This window comes from Triturus cristatus, chromosome 7 (genome assembly GCF_964204655.1).
Source record: "Triturus cristatus chromosome 7, aTriCri1.1, whole genome shotgun sequence".
Taxonomy (NCBI): Eukaryota; Metazoa; Chordata; class Amphibia; order Caudata; family Salamandridae; genus Triturus; species Triturus cristatus.
Window position 1 is genome coordinate 38,817,972 of NC_140590.1, and position 22,218 is coordinate 38,840,189.

A 22,218-nucleotide genomic window follows, 5' to 3' on the forward strand; every position below is an offset into this window, starting at 1 on the left:
GAGGGCAGCAGTGCCATGAGAGGAGAGGGTAGCAGTGCCGAGGAAGAGGAGGGCAGCAGTGCAGAGAGAGGGGAGGGCAGCAGTGCCGTGAGAGGAGAGGGGTGACATATGCAAAAGAAACAATTGATGGACGGAATGCTGGACACGGCAAACTGTCACCCCCAGTCACAAGGATCTGTGTTTAATCCATCATTCTTTTGCTCACCACACCACCCCAGTTTGGACCCAGCCATATGCAAATCAGTCTTGACCCTGAGGGGAGGTCACCAGTGCCGAGGGAGGGGAGGGCAGCCGAACTAAGGGAGGGGTGGGTAGTAGTGCCTGGAGAGAGGAGAGCAGCAGTACTAAGGGAGGGGAGGGCAACAGTGCCAAGGGAGGGGAGGGCAGTTGAGCGCAGCAGTGCCTAGAGTGCGGAGGGCAGCAGTACCTAGAGAGGGGAGGGCAGCGGCGCCATGAGAGGGGAGGGCAGCAGTGCAGAGGAAAGGGAGGGCAGGTGTGGACAGCAGTGCCTAGAGAGGGGGTTGGCAGTGCCGAGAGAGGGGAGGGCAACAGTGCCGAGAGAGGGGAGGGCAGCAGTGCCTGGAGAGGGGAGGGCAGCAGTGCTGAGGGAGGGGAGGCCAGCAGTGCTGAGGAAGGGGAGGGCAGCAGTGCCTGGAGAGGGGAGGGCAGCAGTGCCTGGAGAGGGGATGGCGGCAGTACCTAGAGAGGGGATCGCGGCAGTGCCACGGGATGGGAGGGCAGCAGTGCTGAGGGAGGGGAGGGCAACAGTGCTGAGGAAGGGGAGGGCAGCAGTACCTGGAGAGGGGAGGGCAGCAGTGCCTGGAGAGGGGATGGCGGCAGTACCTAGAGAGGGGAGGGCAGCAGTGCCTGGAGAGGGGAGGGCAGCAGTGCCTGGAGAGGGGAGGGCAGCAGTGCCTGGAGAGGGGAGGGCAGCAGTGCAGTGAGAGGGGAGGGCAGCAGTGCCTGGAGAGGGGAAGGCAGCAGTGCCGAGGGAGGGGAGGGCAGCAGTGCCGAGGGAGGGGAGGGCAGCAGTGCCGAGGGAGGGGAGGGCAGCAGTGCCGAGGGGAGGGCAGCAATGACTATGGAGGAGAGGGCAGCAGTGCAAGGAGAGGAAAGTGTAGCAGTGCATGGAGAGAGGAAGGCAGTAGTGCCAAGGGTGTGGAGGGCAGCAGTGCCTAGAGAGGGGAGGGCAGCAGTGCCGAGGGAGGGGAGGGCAGCAGTGCCTAGAGAGGGGAGGGCAGCAGTGCCGAGGGAGGGGAGGGCAGCAGTGCCTAGAGAGGGAAGGGCAGCAGTGACTAGGGAGGAGAGGGTGGCAGTGACCAGGAGGGGAGGGCAGCAGTGCAGGGAGAGAGAAGGGTAGCAGTGCCAGGAGAGGGGAGGGCTGCAGTGCCGAGGGAGGGAAGGGCAGCAGTGATGAGGGAGGAGAGGGCGGCAGGGCCAAGGCAGGGGAGGGCGGCAGTGACGAGGGAGGAGAGGGCGGCAGTGCAGGGAGAAGGAAGTGTAGCAGTGCCTGGAGAGGGGAGGGCTGCAGTGCCGAGAGAGGGGAGGGCAGCAGTGCCGAGAGAGGTGAGGGCATCAGTGCCAAGAGAGGGGAGGGCGGCAGTGACCAGGAGGGGAGGGCAGCAGTGACCAGGAGGGGAGGGCAGCAGTGCAGGGAGAGAGAAGGGTAGCAGTGCCAGGAGAGGGGAGGGCTGCAGTGCCGAGGGAGGGGAGGGCAGCAGTGATGAGGGAGGAGAGGGCGGCAGGGCCAAGGCAGGGGAGGGCGGCAGTGACGAGGGAGGAGAGGGCGGCAGTGCAGGGAGAAGGAAGTGTAGCAGTGCCTGGAGAGGGGAGGGCTGCAGTGCCGAGAGAGCGGAGGGCAGCAGTGCCGAGAGAGGTGAGGGCATCAGTGCCAAGAGAGGGGAGGGCAGCAGTGCCTGGAGAGGGGATCGTGGCAGTGCTAAGGGAGGGAAGGGCGGCAGTGCTGAGGGAGGGAAGGACAGCAGACCCGAAAATGTTCCTGAGATTGAAACCGCAGCCGCCACGGAGCAGAAATAGCGTTCACATGAAAAAAAAAAACGCCGGTCGGGCGCTGTCCTTAAATCACTGAATCCATTTAAAGTTTACGGCAGCTCCGGGCACGCCTCAGAAAACGGCTTAATTTATAACGAGAGAAACAAGCAAACAGAGGCTTCACCTCTACCCATACCATGAACTCTCATGTCAATGACATATGTTTCTGCACTAGAGAACTTTTGAATTTGACTCATTGGTGAGCGTAGAATCGTGTCTTGGTCCTGAAGAGAACCCCTGAAAATAGCGGGTTCCGAAACATGTAGACCTTTTTCGATATACCAAACAATTGTATTTGAAATAATTTTAATGTTGTGCATTTTCAAACAACATTCGTTTTGAACTAAAAATATTAATAGTAGAATTTATGCACACCTAATTCTGTTGGTAAATCATCTCTTTGTTTGGTCGAAGGTCGTTGGTCCATCATGTTGAAAATATAGTCGGGGAACCAAGGAGTGGGCATGTGATTGTGTGTAGGATGAATGGGGATTGTTGTATGATTGATCAAGTATGAATGTGAATGGTGAGATATGCCAAACTGTTGGCAGGTCATTGTCTTAAATCTCTTTTCAAGATTTTTTGTTGGTAAATATTGTCGTGGTGTCTCTGTGTATCTTTGTACATAAAGCATTGTTGGACATATATGTAAAAAAATATGTAAATGAACAAAAGGATGTTCTTCTAATAAATACTATTGATTAGTGTCGGCGTGGCTTGATTCAGTGTTCTCGCGCCGTTTTTTGATTTCGAGGTGAAATTCTTTATCAGTATTGGCAGGCAGTTTGTTCTTTTCGCAGGAGGGGAGGGCAACAGGGCTGCGGGAGGAGAGTCGTTTATGAAAAAACAAGGGACACACACCCTACTCACATAGAACCAGGGTACTTTACAGTTTTACAGACAACAACAGTTCTTGTGGACAATCAGCAAATGTACTTAGTATATAATAGCACAATCACAATAATCAAAGGATAAGAGATGTCTGAAAGGGAAGAGGCATATAACACAAATTTTGTATGAAAACATGTTGTTTTATATAATGTAATCACATTATTTTAAATCCCGTGCATGGTGTCCCAAGTGATTGTGAAACGTATATTTCAAGGTTGTGACTTTTTGTGACATAAAAACAAGGTTTCATCAAAGATGTACAAGAGCGACAATTAAATCAATGCATAATATGTGCTCGCAGCCTACTATTACAGTAATATTAGCTGACAATGGTTCGCTTCACTTAGTCAACGACGTTTCGACCCGCTTAACAATGTGGGGTCTCATCAGGACCTACCAATGAAGGGGCACCCACAAAAAGGATAATCATAGTGTCAGTAATGGTTTTGTGGTGGAAAATAAGAGAAAAGCTTCAAAAAGGTAGATTTTCAGTTGCTAATCGTACCTGGGGATGACTGTCAGATAATGTGGGGTGCACAGTGTGGGGGTGAAAAAGGAAGAAGAGTTCTCACATTGGGCCCAGCCGGGCCCCGGGGGATAAGAAATGAGGAATATTAAAACACATACGGGCACACCTGATTAAATTCCACAACAGACCCGTAGGCATCAGCGGAGGAATCGCTGTTATTTACAGAGACTACTTCACATGTCAATTCAGAGATAGTCCCATACTGGACTGCGAAAACATCCTCTTCTCAGTGAGTCGCCCACCATCGCTCACACTCTCGGGACTATTAGTTTATCGTCCCCCTGGACCAATTCGTCACTTTTGCGAGTCACTCATTGACTCTGTCTCCTCCCTAGCCTGTACTACGCCGAATTTTACGATACTGGGAGATTTAAATCTCCATCTCGACGACCCCTCCAACAAACCGGCGATGGACCTCAAAGCCGACCTAGGTTCACTCAGCCTCGAATTACTCAATAACCTCCCTACTCACATCAAAGGTCACCTGTTGGATCCCGTGTTCTCCAACCTCCCCCGTCTCACAGCTAGGCCCCCTATCCCCACTCCATGGTCAGACCACTTCTTGGTCCCATTCGAGCTACTGCTATCCACCGAACCTCTGGGCAAACCCCCTCCCCAACCCCCGGATCGCCCGTGGAAAAAACTGGACAACAGCGCCTGGGCTCAGGCTCTATCCTCCACCTCCCCCCTCCTGGACGAAGACCCGTCCTTAGCAGAAACTCAGCTACAGGATTGGATCCATCAATCCCTAGATACCATTCTGCCACCCAAACCAATGCCTAGCAGGAACAAATTGACCAACTCTCCCTGGTACACCCAGGAACTCCGTTCCCTAAAAAAGAGCTGCAAAAAATTAGAACGCGCCTGGAGGAAAAACTGGTCCACAGCCTCCAAAATCGAATACAGAAGCGCTATCAAGCTCTACAAAGCCGCAATTAAATCCACCCAGGCTTCCTTCTTTGAAGGAAAGATTGCGGCAGCAGCTAACTCAGCGAAGGAAACATACCGCATAGTTCGGCTCCTCACCAAAATCCAGGACCCTCCCCCCCCCCTGACCCTGAAGGTGCGAGATGCAATCAAATGGCCAACTTCTTCTCCGCAAAAATTGACAAAATACTCACCTCACTCCCCGCACCCTCCGCTTCTCTCCATCCTATTGCATCCCCCCTTCAGCCGGAGGCTCCTTGCCTGCGAGCCTTTGATCAGATCTCCACGGAAGTTTTTTTAGAAACCCTGAAAGCTGTAAAAAGTGGCTCACCAGCGGACCCTGCTCCCATCAGTAAGATGAAACTGGTCGCCCCCACCATTGCCCAACCCTTCACCTATCTAATAAACGCCTCCTTCAGGAATGGCACCGTGCCAGCCAACTGGAAAAAGGCTACGGTCAAAGCCCTCCTAAAGAAACCCCACCTGGACCCTCTAGACCCCTCCAACTTCAGGCCGATTTCACTTCTCCCAGGGATTAGTAAAGTGGCTGAACGAATAGCTAACAAACAGCTATCCTCCTTTTTGGAGTCCAATCACTTACTACGCGACTCCCAGACCGGCTTTAGACCGGGCCAAGGCACCGACACCGCCTTGCTCGCAGTTGTCGAAGAGGCGAGAGCCATCATAGACGCAGGAGGATCAGTGGCAGTGATCCTCCTCGATTTAAGTGCCGCCTTCGACACGGTGGACCACTCCATCTTGGTCCACCGGCTGAGCCAACTGGGAATCACTGACTCAGCCCTCGCATGGATTAAATCCTTCCTCGAGGGAAGATCATTTCAGGTTTCAGACGGCTTTTCCACGTCTAAACCCCTGCCTATGCAGTGTGGGGTCCCTCAGGGCTCCTCCCTTAGCCCCACACTTTTTAATGTCTATATGGCCCCCCTCGAAGACATCATCACTCCCTTCGGTGTCAAGTCAGTGATGTACGCTGACGACACCCAGTTGGTGGTGTCCATTAACCACTCTGACTCTAGCTTAGGAAACCTGGCCAGTTGCCTAGAAGGGATCTCACAATGGATGTCGGACTCTAGACTCAAGCTCAACGGCGACAAATCCGAAATCCTCCTACTGGGCAATCAACACAAATTACCCGTAAACCTTTCCTGGCCAGCCTGCATGGGCACCTACCCTACTCCCAAAACAGAAGTCAAAAGTCTAGGCATCTGGCTTGACCAGGACCTTAACTTCAAAACCCAGGCCAGGAAAACATCAGGGACCTGCTTCGGCCTAATCCGTATGGCCCGTAAGATCCTCCACCTGATCCCTTTCCATTCCAGGAAATTACTGATGCAGGGACTGGTCAACTCAAGACCTGATTATGGTAACATCCTATACTTGGGAGCCCCTGCATCAGTCACTCAAAAACTCCAGGTGGCCCAAAACGCCGCAGCTAGAGTCCTCACGGGAACCAAAGCACGGAACTCGGCGAAACCTGCCCTCAAGAGCCTACATTGGCTCCCAGTAAAAGAGCGCATTACGTTCAAAACGCTCTGCATAGCGCACAAAATTCTGCAAGATAAAGGCCCCCCAATACTCAGATCCCTGATGAAACCTCACAAAGCTAGCCGTCATCTAAGATCTGATTCACTTGTACTGGCATCCATCCCGAGAATAAAAAAGGCAAGATCGGGCGGCTGCAGGTTCGCTTATAACGCGCCTAAGCTATGGAACTCCCTCCCACTACCCATGAGGAGTGAGCAGAATTTACTAGCATTCCGGAAAAAATTAAAAACCTGGCTCTTCCCCTAAACATTTTCCTGCATCGACCCCACTTGGAATAAACTAGGTCCTCTTAGCGCTGGGATGCCTAAGGGTAGCTATGCGCTCTATAAATCCACATCCAAATCCAAATCCATCCACACCGGGTAAACGCTGCAAGTCACCAGCTGTGAGTACAAGTTTAACTTACCCTATAGCGGGGAGGGTACTGACTGTCAGGAAGGCTCAAGGTTGAAAGCCTTAATAATTTACGAGAGGGGCAAAAAGCTGGAATTTCTGAAAGAAGGGTTCAAATACCCAGTAAATACGTGTGTTGCACAGGTGATCAATATCTATATGAGTCAATTCAAAAAAGACTTATCCGTGGTAGTTGGCTGAACTCTAAATTAGCCTCAAAGGAAACAGGACAAGCATCTTTTGGTTTCCTGAAAATAACCAGTGAAAGGAGTAAAGAAACATTCACCCAATTTCCAAACTATAAGAGCAGAATTTGGTGCGAAGGTGCTCTCACCTGGTGTGGAGAGGATAATGGAATGAAAAGGGGCGGCCAAGGCCAGCTGCGGTAATTAATCACACTCGCTTCCTGGTGCGACAAGACCGATGGAGGGAACTGGTCTTGTTTTATGCTCACAGGGCGCGCTCTGCTGGTCATAGTTGGAATAGACGAGCAGACATGACTAAAGGAAAGATCAAGGCACGAACAATTCAACGTCCTCAGGAAAGCATATGAAAAATATTCGGAAAAGGGGCTGAATGGAGGGGAAATGCCCTTAAAAATGAATGGATACAAAAACTGAAAGGAATGGCAGATAATCTAAAAATATGCATACATTTACCACGTGGTTTAGAGAATGGATTTTTACTATGTCTATGAAATTGTGTATCAAGGTGATATTTATAATACTAAAGGCTGTGAGTTTGTGAAATATATCCATATATCACAGAAGCAAACAAAAGCATATATGAAGGTCAAATACATATTTTGTGGTATGGGTCACAAAAACACATTCAAGGTTCAGTATAGCAGGGTGAGAACCCTTCATGCCTGCTTTATAGTCTGTATTATATCTCATCTGAACGTACTTAAAAAGTTCAATTTGACAGGGTGGAGACAACCCACGTCATTCCTCAGCCGTGTTTAGTCCTTGATCAATGGAGTTAATACGATCTATCCATTGGCAATACAACCTCTGTAGTATATGCGTCAAATCGCCTCATCTTTCGGGGATGCTTTTTCAACCACTTGCTACCTGAGTTCATCTGCTGTGTGTTTCTTTTCATTGTAGTTTGCCACCAATGTAGCATTTAAAATGGAACACCTTATTCTGCTCCGATGTTGGCTTATTTGAGCTTTTATAGGTTGGGAGGTTTGTCCAATGTACAGTAGTTGACAGGGGCACCATATACAATATACCACATTTCTTGTATTAATTACAATTTGAAACAAAGTTGAGAGAATGTTTCACATGCCCATGTTCAAAACTATCTGTGTCAAATGTCAAGACTCATGCCACACAATTCCCACACTTGCGATGACCTTTGGTTTCTGGCAATCCCCAGGCTGAATCCAAGGTTCTAGACTTTTGTGCTATATTGTTCTGAGTGGAGGAATGAACCAGCTGATCCTTTATATTCTGAAGAGAGATCCATATTTTGGATAGGGTGCCAGTTTTTTAAAACTAACTTCTGGATTTTTTTCGTATGTATCCCAAATGTTGTGACACATATCACTTTTTAAGGGGTGGTTTATTTCTAGTGGTGAGTAGTACCATGCTCGCTTGATTGAATTTCGCACTATTTTATTTGGATAACCCCTAGCCAACAGTTTTGCTTTCGGTATTTGTGCCTCCCTCATGTAGTCTTCTTTACAGGAACAATCTCTACGAAGACGTAGAAATTGGCCAAATGGTAGTCCATCTCTTAGAGCACGTGGGTGATTGCTGTTATAAGCGAGAAGGGTGTTTCTTTCTGTGGGTTTTCTATGGAGACCAGTGTAGAGTACTCCATTCTCAGGGTTAATCGCCAGGTCTAAAAAGCAATTTCTGACTTATGTATGGTAGAGGTGAATGTTAGATGTTTTTGAACATTATTCAGATATTTTACAAATTCATGGAAGTCATATTCAAAACCAGACCCGATTAGAACAATATCATCGATGTAACGCTTCCAACATTTTTTGTTGGGATGATATATGATCTGTGCAGACAAAGCATACGTTTGTTCCACGAAATCCATATAGATATTCGCTAGATTTGGGACAAAAACTGCTCCCATTGATGTTCCAGAGCACTGTTGATAGTAGCTCCCATCCAAAAGAAAATAATTGTATTGCAACGCAATACGTAGTAAGGAAATAATGAAACTCGTGGGGACTTGCATGGGCCGTGTACGTGTTTCCAACAGTTTCAATTCTCTCTTCCTGGGGTATGTTGGTATACAATGAAGAAATGTCAAGGGGGGCTTGCCAATCTGTTTCAATGTTGAAGGGCCTGTTATCAATCAATTTAATCATAAACATGCCATCTCTTACAAAAGTCTCTTGTATATGGACAAAGTCCTTGATGAAAAAGTCAATATTTCTACCGATGGGTTCTAAAGCTGAACCACAACCTGACAGGATGGGGCGCCCAGGGGGATTTGTAATGCTCTTATGAATTTTAGGCAGGGTATAAAGTACAGATGTACGAGGACTTTACGTATTTAAAGTATTCAAATTCTTTTTTGGTAATGTAACCAAGTTCCCTGGCCTCTGTTAGTTTAAGGATCTCCATTTTGATGGTGGACAAAGGATTCATGGCGAATACCTCGTAGTGTCTCTGATCGTCAATTTGTTTGTTGATCTCTTCATCATATTCATTGCGACCCTGAATTACGACACCTCCGCCTTTATCGGCAGGCTTGAGAATGATGGTCTTGTAAATTTTTACGTTTTGTAGGGCCTCTCTCTAGAATGATGTTATAGGGAACAAAACACTTGGTTGTTTTCATGCGGGGGGAGAGGGTGGCAATGCCTGGAGAGGGAAGGGCAGCAGTGCAGAGAGAGGGGAGGGCAGCAGTGCAGAGAGAGGGGAGGGCGGCAGTGCCGAGGGAGGGAAGGGCGGCAGTGCCGAGGGAGGGGAGGGCAGCAGGACTGAGGGAGGGGAGGGCGGCAGTGCCTGTAGAGGGGAGGGCAGCAGTGCCCGAAGAGGGGAGTGCAGCAGTGCAGAGAGAGAGGAGGGCAGCATTGCCGTGAGAGGGGAAGGCAGCAGTGCCTGGAGAGGGTTGCAGTGCCGAGGGGAGGGCAGCAGTGCAGTGGGAGGGGGAGGGGAGGGGAGCGGTGCCGAGGAAGAGGAGGGTAGCAGTGCCTAGACAGGGGAGGGTAGTAGGCAGAGGGAGGAGAGGGCAGCAGTGCCGAGGGAGGGGAGGGTAGCAGTGCCGAGGGAGGGGAGGACAGGAGTGCCGAGGAAGGGTAGGGCAGCAGTGCCGAGAGAGGGGAGGGCTGCTGTGCTGAGAGAGGGGAGGACAGCTGTGCAGAGGAAGGGAAGGGCAGCGCTGCCTGCAGAGGAGAGGGCAGCAGTGCCTGGAGAGTAGAGAGGAGGGGAGCAGTGCCGAGGGAGGGGAGCAGTGATGAAGGAGGGGAGGGTGATAGGGCAGAGGGAGGTGAGGACAGCATTGCCTGCGGAGGGGAGGGCGGCAGTGCAGAGGGAGGGGAGGGCAGCAGTGCCATGAGAGCGGAGGGAAGCAGTGCCTGGAGAGAGGAGAGGGCAGCAGTGCCAAGGAAGAGAAGGGTTACATTGCTGAGGGGCAAGTAGCCATGGTGTTGAGGTAGAGGAGTCACGCAGCCTTGAGGCTGTAGAGGGCCCCATTGATGAGAGAACTGAGGGCCACGGTGCAGTGTGAGTGAGTGGCCTGGGGTCATAAAGAGGGAGAAGGTGTCCATGGGTTTGATGGACTATTGGCACTGTAGGAAACAGTGGGGAGGTGGGATCTCCTCAGCTCTTCTTCCTTCCCTCTTTCCATCGGTACCTCCAACCCCCCAATATCAGCTCTCATACAGTCTCTCTCTCTCTCTCTCGCCCCCAGTTCACTCCTTCAATTCGCCCGTTCCTGCAGACCATCGCCATCGGGCTGGTATCATTTGGTGAAAACTACAAGAAGCACGAGTCAGGCATAAGTGAGTATCTAAGTGTGACGTGGGCTTAGTACGTGTACTTACAGGGCTAACAACTAGTGTGACATCAGCAATTATACACTTGTGCAATGGTCTTGGACATGTGTGTCATCTGTATCTATACACAAGTTTAATGGGCTGAGAACAAGGTGGGATTCAGTATTTATACACTTGGGCATCAAAATCTATACATGCGTGCAAGGGTCTGGGACTAGTGTGGCATCAGTATCTATACACATGTGCAAGGGACTAAGAACAAGGTGGGAATCTGTAATTATACATGTGTGCAAGGGTCTGGGACATGTGTGGCATCAGTATCTATACACTAGTGCAAGGGGCTGAGAACAAGGTAGAGATCAGTAATTATACACTTGTGCAAGGGTCTGGCAAATGTGTGACATCAGTATCCACAGTAGTGCAAGGGGCTGAGAACAAGGTGGGATTCAGTATTTTTACACTTGTGCAATGGTCTGGGACAAGTGTGATGTCAGTATCTATACACATGTGCAAGGGACTAAGAACAAGGTGGGAATCTGTAATTATACATGTGTGCAAGGGTCTGGGAAATGTGTGACATCAGTATCTATACACTAGTGCAAGGGGCTGAGAACAAGGTGGGATTCAGTATTTTTACACTTGTGCAATGGTCTGGGACAAGTGTGATGTCAGTATCTATACACATGTGCAAGGGACTAAGAACAAGGTGGGAATCTGTAATTATACATGTGTGCAAGGGTCTGGGAAATGTGTGACATCAGTATCTATACACTAGTGCAAGGGGCTGAGAACAAGGCAAAATCAGCAACAATACACTTGTGCAAGGGTCTGGGAAATGTGTGGCATCGGTATCTACACTAGTGCAAGGGGCTGAGAACAAGGTGGAATTCAGTATTTATACACTTGTGAAATGATCTGGGACAAGTGTGATGTCAGTATCTATAACTAGTGCAAGGGGCTGAGAACAAGGTGGGAATCAGTAATTATACACGTGTGCAAGGGTCTTGTACATGTGTGGCATCAGTAATTATACACGCATGCAAGGGTCTGGGACAAGTGTGGCATCAGTTTTATACACTTGTGCAAGGGACGGAGAACAAGGTCTGATTCAGTGTTTATACACTCATGCAAGGGTATGGGACAAATGTGACATCAGTATCTATACACTAGTGCAGGGGGCTGAGAACAAAGTGGGAATCAGTAACTATACACTCGTGCAAAGGTCTGGGACATGTGTGGCGTCAGTAATTCTACTCCTGTTCAGGGGTCTGGTACAAGTGTGGCCTCAGTATTTATGCACACTTGCAAGGGTCTGGGACAAGTGGGGCATTGGTATCTATACACTAGTGCAAGGGGCTGAGAACAAGGGCGGATTCAGTATTTATACACTCGTAAAATGATCTGGGGCATGTGTGGCATCCGTATCTATGCACTTGTGCAAGGGGCAGAGAACAAGGTGGGAATCAGTAATCATACACGTGTGCAAGGGTCTAGTACATGTGTGGCATCAGTGATTATACACTCGTGCAAGGGTGTGGGACAAGTGTGGCATCAGTGATTATACACTCGTGCAGGGGTCTGGGACAAGCGTGGCATCCGTATCTATGCACTTGTGCAAGGGGCAGAGAACAAGGTGGGAATCAGTAATCATACACATGGGCAAGGGTCTAGTACATGTGTGGCATCAGTGATTATACACTCGTGCAAGGGTGTGGGACATGTGTTGCATCAGTAATCATACACTCGTGCAAGGGTCTGGAAGAAGTATTTTTACGCTCCTACAAAGGTCTGAGACAAGTGTTGCATCAGTATTCATAGCTCGTGCAGGTGTTTAAGACAAGTGAGGCATCAGTAATCACACATTTGTGCAAGGGGCTGAGAACAGGTGGGAATCAGTATTTATACACTCATGCAAGGGTTTGGTACAAGTGTGACATCAGTATCTATACACATGTGCAACAGGCTGAGAGCAAGGTGGGAATCCGTAATAATATACTTATGCAAGGCTCTGGGACATGTGTGGCATCAGTAATTGTACACGTGTTCAGGGGTCTGGTACAAGTGTGGCCTCAGTATTTATACTCACTTGCAAGGGTCTGGGACAAGTGGGGCATCAGTATCTGTACACTAGTGCAAGGGACTGAGAACAAGGTGAGATTCAGTAACTATACCCTTGTGCAAGGGTCTGGGACAAGTGTGTTATTGGTATTTGTACACACGTGCAAGGGTCTGTACACATCTAATTCTAAATCCTATTTCTAAAGTGTGGCCATATCACCCCTTTAAAGGTTTCAAGGCGCTGGGGCCGTCGGGTAGATTAAGTGAGCTATTGCCCAGAGCCACATAATGCTGGGCTGAGCTGCTGCTGGCACCTGGGATCGAACCATGAGCACCCAATCTGGAGTCAGCCACCCTGGCCGCTGCGCCACACCTCTCCCTAAAGTGTAGTATTAGTATTTATACACTTGTGCAAGGGTCTGGGACAAGTGTGAAATCAGTATCTATACACGTGTGAAAGGGGCTTGGACAAATATGGGATCAGTAATTATACGCATGTGCAATGGTCTGGGACAAGAGTAGCATCAGTAATCATACACTCGTGCAAGGGTCTGGAAGAAGTGTGACATCAGTATTTTTACGCTCCTACAAAGGTCTGAGACAAGTGTTGTATCAGTATTCATACATTCGTGCAAGTGTGGCATCAGTAATTATACACTTGTGCAAAGGTCTGGGACAAGAGTGGCATCAGTAATCATATGTTGGTGCAAGGTCTGGGAGAAGTGTGGCATAAGCTTGTGCAAGGGTTTGAGACAAATGTGGCATCAGTAATTATACACTTGTGCAAGGGGCTGAGCACAGGTGGGAATCAGTATTTATACACTCGTGCAACGGTCTGGGACAACTGTTGCATCAGTATCTATACACACGTGCAAAGGGTGAGAATAAGGTTGGAATCAGTGCTTAAACATGTGCAAGCGCAGGAGCAACAGTGAGATTATATCTACTTTTGGCTTCATATGTGCACATGGAAGGGACAGGAACAAGACTGTCATCAGTACATTTACGCGTGCAGTGGGTGAGAATAAAATGAGTAGCAGTACGTACACGGGGAGCAGCATTCTCATATTGTGAAATTATATCTGTATTTGGCTTTGCACGTGTACATGGAAAGGACAGCAACCAGTGTCATCAGTACATAAACACATGTTCAATGGGCAGCAACAAGAGTGTCATCTTCACGTATACACATGTGCAATGTGCGGGAACCAGCATGGCTTCTGTACATATACACATGTACAATGGGTGGGAACAAGAGTGGTATCTGTACATATACACATGTGCAGGAACCAGAGTGGCATCTGTACGTATACACATGTGCAATGTGCGGGAACCAGCATGGCTTCTGTACATATACACATGTACAATGGGTGGGAACAAGAGTGGTATCTGTACATATACACATGTGCAGGAACCAGAGTGGCATCTGTACGTATACACATGTGCAATGTGCGGGAACCAGCATGGCTTCTGTACATATACACATGTGCAATGGGTGGGAACAAGAGTGGCATCTGTACGTATACACATGTGCAATGGGTGGGAACAAGAGGGGCATCTGTACGTATATACATGTGCAATGGGCATCAGTATTATGTACAGGTGCAAGAGCAGGAACAACAGTCTCACATTGGTGGGACTACATCTACTTTTGGCTCCATAAGTGCAAGTGACAGGAAAAAAAGCGGCATGACTGTGTATAGACATGTGTAAAAGGTAGAAGCAAGAGACTCGCATTCATAAAATGATACTTGCTTTGGGCTTCAAATACAAAAGAGCAGAAAGCAGGAGCAATAGGAGAATCAGTGCATATACTAATGTGCAAGGGGCGTGAACAGGTGATCACCTGGACTCCCACCCCGCAAAGTCTGTGCTCCAATCCTGGTGCCTCTTAGTCTCGCTCAGCGCGTTGAAGGGCACGAGCAGCCTCCTTCAATCCTGGTGCCTCTTCATCTCGCTCAGATCATTGAAGGGTACGAGCAGCCTCCTCCAATCCTGGTGCCTCTTCATCTCTCTCAGAGCATTGAAGGGCACGGGCAGCCTCCTCCAATCCTGGTGCCTCTTCGTCTCACTCAGAGCATTGAAGGGCACGAGCAGCCTCCTCCAATCCTGGTGCCTCTTCGTCTCACTCAGAGCATTGAAGGGCACGAGCAGCCTCCTCCAATCCTGGTGCGTCTTCATCTCGCTCTGAGCATTGAAGGGTACGAGCAGCCTCCTCCAATCCTGGTGCCTCTTCATCTCGCTCTGAGCATTGAAGGGCACGAGCAGCCTCCTCCAATCCTGGTGCGTCTTCATCTCGCTCTGAGCATTGAAGGGCACGAGCAGCCTCCTCCAATCCTGGTGCCTCTTCATCTCGCTCAGCACGTTGAAGGGCACGAGCAGCCTCCTCCAATCCTGGTGCCTCTTCATCTCGCTCAGAGCATTGAAGGGCACGAGCAGCCTCCTCCAATCCTGGTGCCTCTTCATCTCGCTCAGCGCATTGAAGGGCACGAGCAGCCTCCTCCAATCCTGGTGCTTCTTCATCTCGCTCAGAGCATTGAAGGGCACGAGCAGCCTCCTCCAATCTTGGTGCCTCTTCATCTCGCTCTGAGCATTGAAGGGCACGAGTAGCCTCCTCCAATCCTGGTGCCTCTTCATCTCGCTCAGCGCATTGAAGGGCACGAGCAGCCTCCTCCAATCCTGGTGCCTCTTCATCTCGCTCTGAGCATTGAAGGGCACTAGCAGCCTCCTCCAATCCTGGTGCCTCTTCATCTCGCTCAGAGCATTGAAGGGCACTAGCAGCCTCCTCCAATCCTGGTGCCTCTTCGTCTCGCTCAGCGCGTTGAAGGGCACGAGCAGCCTCCTCCAATCCTGGTGCCTCTTCATCTCGCTCAGAGCATTGAAGGGCACGAGCAACCTCCTCCAATCCTGGTGCCTCTTCATCTCGCTCAGAGCATTGAAGGGCACGAGCAGCCTCCTCCAATCCTGGTGCCTCTTCATCTCGCTCTGAGCATTGAAGGGCGCGAGCAGCCTCCTCCAATCCTGGTGCCTCTTCGTCTCGCTCAGCGCGTTGAAGGGCACGAGCAGCCTCCTCCAATCTTGGTGCCTCTTCGTCTCGCTCAGCGCGTTGAAGGGCATAAGCAGCCTCCTCCAATCCTGGTGCCTCTTCATCTCGCTCTGAGCATTGAAGAGCACGAGCAACCTCCTCCAATCCTGGTGCCTCTTCATCTCGCTCAGAGCATTGAAGGGCACGAGCAGCCTCCTCCAATCCTGGTGCCTCTTCATCTCGCTCTGAGCATTGAAGGGCGCGAGCAGCCTCCTCCAATCCTGGTGCCTCTTCGTCTCGCTCAGCGCGTTGAAGGGCACGAGCAGCCTCCTCCAATCCTGGTGCCTCTTCGTCTCGCTCAGCGCGTTGAAGGGCATAAGCAGCCTCCTCCAATCCTGGTGCCTTTTCATCTCGCTCAGCACGTTGAAGGGCGCGAGCAGCCTCCTCCAATCTTGGTGGCTCTTCATCTCGCTCAGAGCATTGAAGGGCACGAGCAGCCTCCTCCAATCCTGGTGCCTCTTCATCTCGCTCAGAGCATTGAAGGGCACGGGCAGCCTCCTCCAATCTTGGTGCCTCTTCATCTCGCTCTGAGCATTGAAGGGCACTAGCAGCCTCCTCCAATTCTGGTGCCTCTTCATCTCGCTCAGAGCATTGAAGGGCACGAGCAGCCTCCTCCAATCCTGGTGCCTCTTCGTCTCGCTCAGCACGTTGAAGGGCACGAGCAGCCTCCTCCAATCCTGGTGCCTCTTCATCTCGCTCAGAGCATTGAAGGGCGCGAGCAGCCTCATCCAATCCTGGTGCCTCTTCATCTCGCCCTGAGCATTGAAGGGCACGAGTAGTCTCCTCCAATCCTGGTGCCTCTTCATCTCGCCCTGAGCATTGAAGGGCACGAGTAGTCTCCTCCAATCCTGGTGCCTCTTCATCTCGCTCAGAGCATTGAAGGGCACGAGAAGCCTCCTCCAAGGTGCCTCTTCATCTCGCTCAGAGCATTGAAGGGCACGAGCAGCCTCCTCCAATCCTGGTGCCTCTTCGTCTTGCTCAGCACGTTGAAGGGCATGAGCAGCCTCCTCCAATCCTGGTGCCTCTTCATCTCGCTCAGAGCATTGAAGGGCACGAGCAGCCTACTCCAATCCTGGTGCCTCTTCGTCTCGCTCAGAGCATTGAAGGGCACGAGCAGCCTCCTCCAATCCTGGTGCCTCTTCATCTCGCTCAGAGCATTGAAGGGCACGAGCAGCCTCCTCCAATCCTGGTGCCTCTTCGTCTCGTTCAGCGCGTTGAAGGGCACGAGCAGCCTCCTCCAATCCTGGTGCCTCTTCATCTCGCTCAGCGCATTGAAGGGCACGAGCAGCCTCCTCCAATCCTGGTGCCTCTTCGTCTCACTCAGAGCATTGACGGGCACGAGCAGCCTCCTCCAATCCTGGTGCCTCTTCATCTCGCTCAGAGCATTGAAGGGCACGAGCAGCCTCCTCCAATCCTGGAGCCTCTTCATCTCGCTCAGAGCATTGAAGGGCACGAGCAGCCTCCTCCAATCCTGGTGCCTCTTCATCTCGCTCAGAGCATTGAAGGGCGCGAGCAGCCTCCTCCAATCCTGGTGCCTCTTCATCTCGCTCAGCGCATTGAAGGGCACGAGCAGCCTCCTCCAATCCTGGTGCCTCTTCGTCTCACTCAGAGCATTGAAGGGCACGAGCAGCTTCCTCCAATCCTGGTGCGTCTTCATCTCGCTCAGAGCATTGAAGGGCACGAGTAGCCTCCTCCAATCCTTGTGCCTCTTCATCTCGGTCTGAGCATTGAAGGGCACAAGCAGCCTCTTCCAATCCTGGTGCCTCTTCATCTCGCTCAGAGCATTGAAGGGCACGAGCAGCCTCCTCCAATCCTGGTGCCTCTTCGTCTCGTTCAGCGCGTTGAAGGGCACGAGCAGCCTCCTCCAATCCTGGTGCCTCTTCATCTCGCTCAGAGCATTGAAGGGCGCGAGCAGCCTCCTCCAATCCTGGTGCCTCTTCATCTCGCTCAGCGCATTGAAGGGCACGAGCAGCCTCCTCCAATCCTGGTGCCTCTTCGTCTCACTCAGAGCATTGACGGGCACGAGCAGCTTCCTCCAATCCTGGTGCCTCTTCATCTCGCTCAGAGCATTGAAGGGCACGAGAAGCCTCCTCCAAGGTGCCTCTTCATCTCGCTCAGAGCATTGAAGGGCACGAGCAGCCTCCTCCAATCCTGGTGCCTCTTCATCTCGCTCTGAGCATTGAAGGGCACGAGCAGCCTCCTCCAATCCTGGTGCCTCTTCATCTCGCTCAGAGCATTGAAGGGCACGATCAGCCTCCTGAAGTACCAATCCCTTAATTGAACCTTTGGTTATAACATTGCTTTTGGTGTGAAACTCGATACCTTAATAGGTACTAAACAGAACTAAGGGCCCAGATATGATAGCGGATGGTCGTACCACCGCCCGCTATCACGGCGGTCTGTAGACCGCCCGAGAAGCAGTCGACGGTCCGACTGCCGAATTAGGAAAAATGCCGCAGCAAGAGCCAACGTGTAAAGAGCCCTTTGTGCAGATCCATGCACCATGGGGATCACGGCACACAGTGCATGGATGTGCATGGGGGCATTGCATGTGCCCCAAGGGCCACTCTGCAGTGGCCTGCGAGGGACTCGGACCCCGTGTGGGGCCCCAAAGTCCCTTTCCGACAACTTTTCATGGCGGTCAGACCGTGAAAAGACTGTTGGGAAGGGATATCGTAATCCTGACGTCGGTGCCCGCCCCAGCACCACCTCCATTCAAGGGCGATCCCACCGACATCAAAATCAGCCCTAAGAATGTATTTTAACTGTGAGACCATGAGTGTGGGGCCGAAGAATGCCCTTACATCCTTGTTATATCGCAGCACTGGTGGTTACCTGGTAAGATTTGACTTTGAAGCCGTATAAAACTTTCACTACTTGGGGTAACAGGACAAATGTTAACTTGGATGATGGATCTCAGAGATGGTACTTGGCACACACGACTCTACATTTTACATGGAGTTCATCCTAGCAGGCAGGATAATACAGGGTTTGAGTGGGATTTTACACACTGGTAAAACGTATTCGATTTACAACCTTGAGAAGTATTGTGTGATGACACTGGCTTTGTGTTACCTTAGTGCTGGTAGAGATGCACCTTGTATAGTTAAGGTTTCGGTTTGACGCCCTATGGCAGACTTCAACTAGCTCTCTTAGCTTAGCCATGGCATTCCTAAATTAGGAGTTTACAGCTTTGTAAGATATATCCCTGTAGTACCCTTAGTTGTGGCGTTACTGTTCTGTGTAAATAGTCGATGGTCTATTAACTAGTAACCATACATGTTTATGTATTGCAGTATTGTGAGTAGGGTTATAGAGGATTAAAATAGGATTTTACACAATAGTAGAACATATTCAAATAGCATCAGTTACTTAAAAACATGACCCAAGCTACGTATCTCTAGTTATTACATACATCCGCAAACATACGTTCACAAGCACCCGCCCTTGTGTTTGCAAACATACACTATCACTAGTTATTACATACATCCGCAAACATACGTTCACAAGCACCCGCCCTTGTGTTTGCAAACATACACTATCACTAGTTATTACATACATCCGCAAACATACATTCACAAGCACCCACCCTTGTGTTTGCAAACATACACTATCTCTAGTTATTACATACATCCGCAAACATACATTCACAAGCACCCACCCTTGTGTTTGCAAACATACACTATCTCTAGTTATTACATACATCCGCAAACATACTTTCACAAGCACCCATCCTTGTGTTTGCAAACATACACTATCTCTAGTTATTACATACATCCGCAAACATACTTTCACAAGCACCCACCCTTGTTTGCAAACATACACTATCTCTAGTTATTACATACATCCGCAAACATACATTCACAAGCACCCACCCACCCTTGTGTTTGCAAACATACATTCACAAGCACCCACCCTTGTGTTTGCAAACATACACTATCTCTAGTTATTACATACATCCGCAAACATACTTTCACAAGCACCCACCCTTGTGTTTGCAAACATACATTCACGAGCACCCACCCTTGTGTTTGCAAACATACACTATCTCTAGTTATTACATACATCCGCAAACATACATTCACAAGCACCCACCCTTCTGTTTGCAAACATACATTCACAAGCACCCACCCTTGTGTTTGCGAACATACACTATCTCTAGTTATTACATACATCGGCAAACATACTTTCACAAGCACCCACCCTTGTGTTTGCGAACATACACTATCTCTAGTTATTACATACATCGGCAAACATACTTTCACAAGCACCCACCCTTGTGTTTGCAAACATACACTATCTCTAGTTATTACATACATCCGCAAACATACTTTCACAAGCACCCACCCTTGTGTTTGCAAACATACATTCACAAGCACCCACCCTTGTGTTTGCAAACATACATTCACAAGCACCCACCCTTGTGTTTGCAAACATACATTCACAAGCACCCACCCTTGTGTTTGCAAACATACATTCACAAGCACCCACCCTTGTGTTTGCAAACATACATTCACAAGCACCCCTGCTTGTGTTTGCAAACATACACATGCATACACGCTTCCTCTCTTTCACTCATCTGCACATTCTTTCATTTCATTTCTCTTCCAATCACTCACCCCCCAAGATATGTCTTGTTCTTCCTTAGATCAGCCTTTTGCAAGGTGACAACCCCTGCTAGGCCCAGAGAGGAGTGAAAGCTTCAGGGTCGGGTGTGCATGTCACTGTGAATGTAAGTGTGGCTGCTTCGATGGACGCGGTGGCCGCCTGAGGCTCTTCTGTGGGTATCCGAGCATCAGGCCCTCCTTTGCTCATCCTGAGGCTGAGTTTCAGTTATTGTCCAGTTGGAGCTGTCTAGAAGCCGCACCCTGGTACAACAGTAGCATTCTGAAAGAGCCTGAGCTCTCCCAAGAGGGCAGTCATTCAGGAGCCCAAGAGGGCGCCAGGGAGAGGGCCTTTCAATCGATCAAAGAAGGCTTTATTCGGTTCTTTGTACAGAAACCATGAAAGCAAAGAGCAGCAGCAGTAACCGTAGTTAAAATATGCAGAGCATAAATAATAAACCATCCGGCTTAAAATACAATAATATGAATACAATCAAGTAAAAAAGCTTATATCTAAAAACGTTCAGCATTCATAAATAATTTAAAATGAAAATAAAACAATTATCAGACCGGTTAAAAGTCAATCACAGGTTTTCCTCAATCTCATGGCATCTTTCAAGTTTAACTACATTAAAAATAACTTCTTCAGGTAACAATGGTGAATACAAAGGGCGGGATGCACTGGAATAAAATGTACAAAATATTATAAAATGCAGGTGTCCTGCGGAGACAGATTGTCACAGCCCCAGGACTCCAATGGGTGTCCCTGTTCCTCCCAAGGGGATACAGCCCCAGGACTCCAATGGGTGTTCCTCCCACGAGGGTACAGCCCCAGGACTCCAATGTGTGCCCCTGTTCCTCCCACGGGGGTACAGCCCCATGACTCCAATGGGTGCCCCTGTTCCTCCCACGGGGGTACAGCCCCAGGACTCCAATGGGTGCCCCTGTTCCTCCCACGGGGGTACAGCCCCAGGACTCCAATGTGTGCCCCTGTTCCTCCCACGGGGGTACAGCCCCATGACTCCAATGGGTGCCCCTGTTCCTCCCACGGGGGTACAGCCCCATGACTCCAATGTGTGCCCCTGTTCCTCCCACGGGGGTACAGCCCCATGACTCCAATGGGTGCCCCTGTTCCTCCCACGGGGGTACAGCCCCAGGACTCCAATGTGTGCCCCTGTTCCTCCCACGGGGGTACAGCCCCATGACTCCAATGGGTGCCCCTGTTCCTCCCACGGGGGTACAGCCCCAGGACTCCAATGGGTGCCCCTGTTCCTCCCACGGGGGTACAGCCCCATGACTCCAATGGGTGCCCCTGTTCCTCCCACGGGGGTACAGCCCCAGGACTCCAATGGGTGCCCCTGTTCCTCCCACGGGGTACAGCCCCATGACTCCAATGGGTGGTCCCTGTTCCTCCCACGGGGGTACAGCCCCATGTCTCCAATGGGTGACCCATGTTCCTCCCACGGGGGTACAGCCCCATGACTCCAATGGGTGACCCATGTTCCTCCCACGGGGGTACAGCCCCATGACTCCAATGGGTGCCCCTGTTCCTTCCACGGGGGTACAGCCCCATGACTCCAATGGGGGACCCCTGTTCCTCCCACGGGGTTATGCTAACAAAAAATTAAGAAAGACCAAGCCTAAATCTGGTCAGCGGAAACCGCTCATACGTGCTTTTACAATTAAAAGATAGGGCTCAATGAAAGGAGTGGACTTCAACAGGAGGTGGGCACCCACTCGGGGTGTTGAAAGGGAGCCTCTCCTCTAGAGGTAGACCTGGGCCGACAAAAGTTTTCTTTAGCCCATTTACCGTCAGACCTCACAATTCCCTCCGGTGAGCTACAACGTTTGCTTCTACCTAGATTCTAAGACGTTCTTAATGTACTTGAGCAAAGAAATATGCAGAGGCCTTATCCAAAGCCATACAGTCTTTTAAAATCTCCTTATTTAATTTGGCCGCAAGCCTTGCCCAAATATCTGACCATAAAGAGAAAGGGCGTAATGCCCTAATATCTGTTATATACACAACTCCCAGTTCTTCGTGCACCGAACATATAAAAGACGTCTCAAAACAGAGTTTTCTACGGTCTGCAGTTCGGCCTGATAAACAAAACCCCAGACCTAACTCCCATAGACTGCCTTG

General features: G+C 50.1%; 1 protein-coding gene across 8 annotated transcripts in view; it reads left to right on the forward strand.

The window, feature by feature from the left end:
• Positions 1 to 22,218, forward strand: part of LIPE (lipase E, hormone sensitive type) — a 414,723-nt gene that overhangs the window by 293,250 nt on the left and 99,255 nt on the right. For all 8 annotated transcript variants that reach the window (XM_085615566.1, XM_085615568.1, XM_085615569.1 and 5 more), the window contains one exon: positions 10,244 to 10,334. In XM_085615566.1, the coding sequence (XP_085471692.1) occupies positions 10,244 to 10,334 (91 nt within the window). The remainder of the gene's footprint in view (positions 1 to 10,243; positions 10,335 to 22,218) is intronic.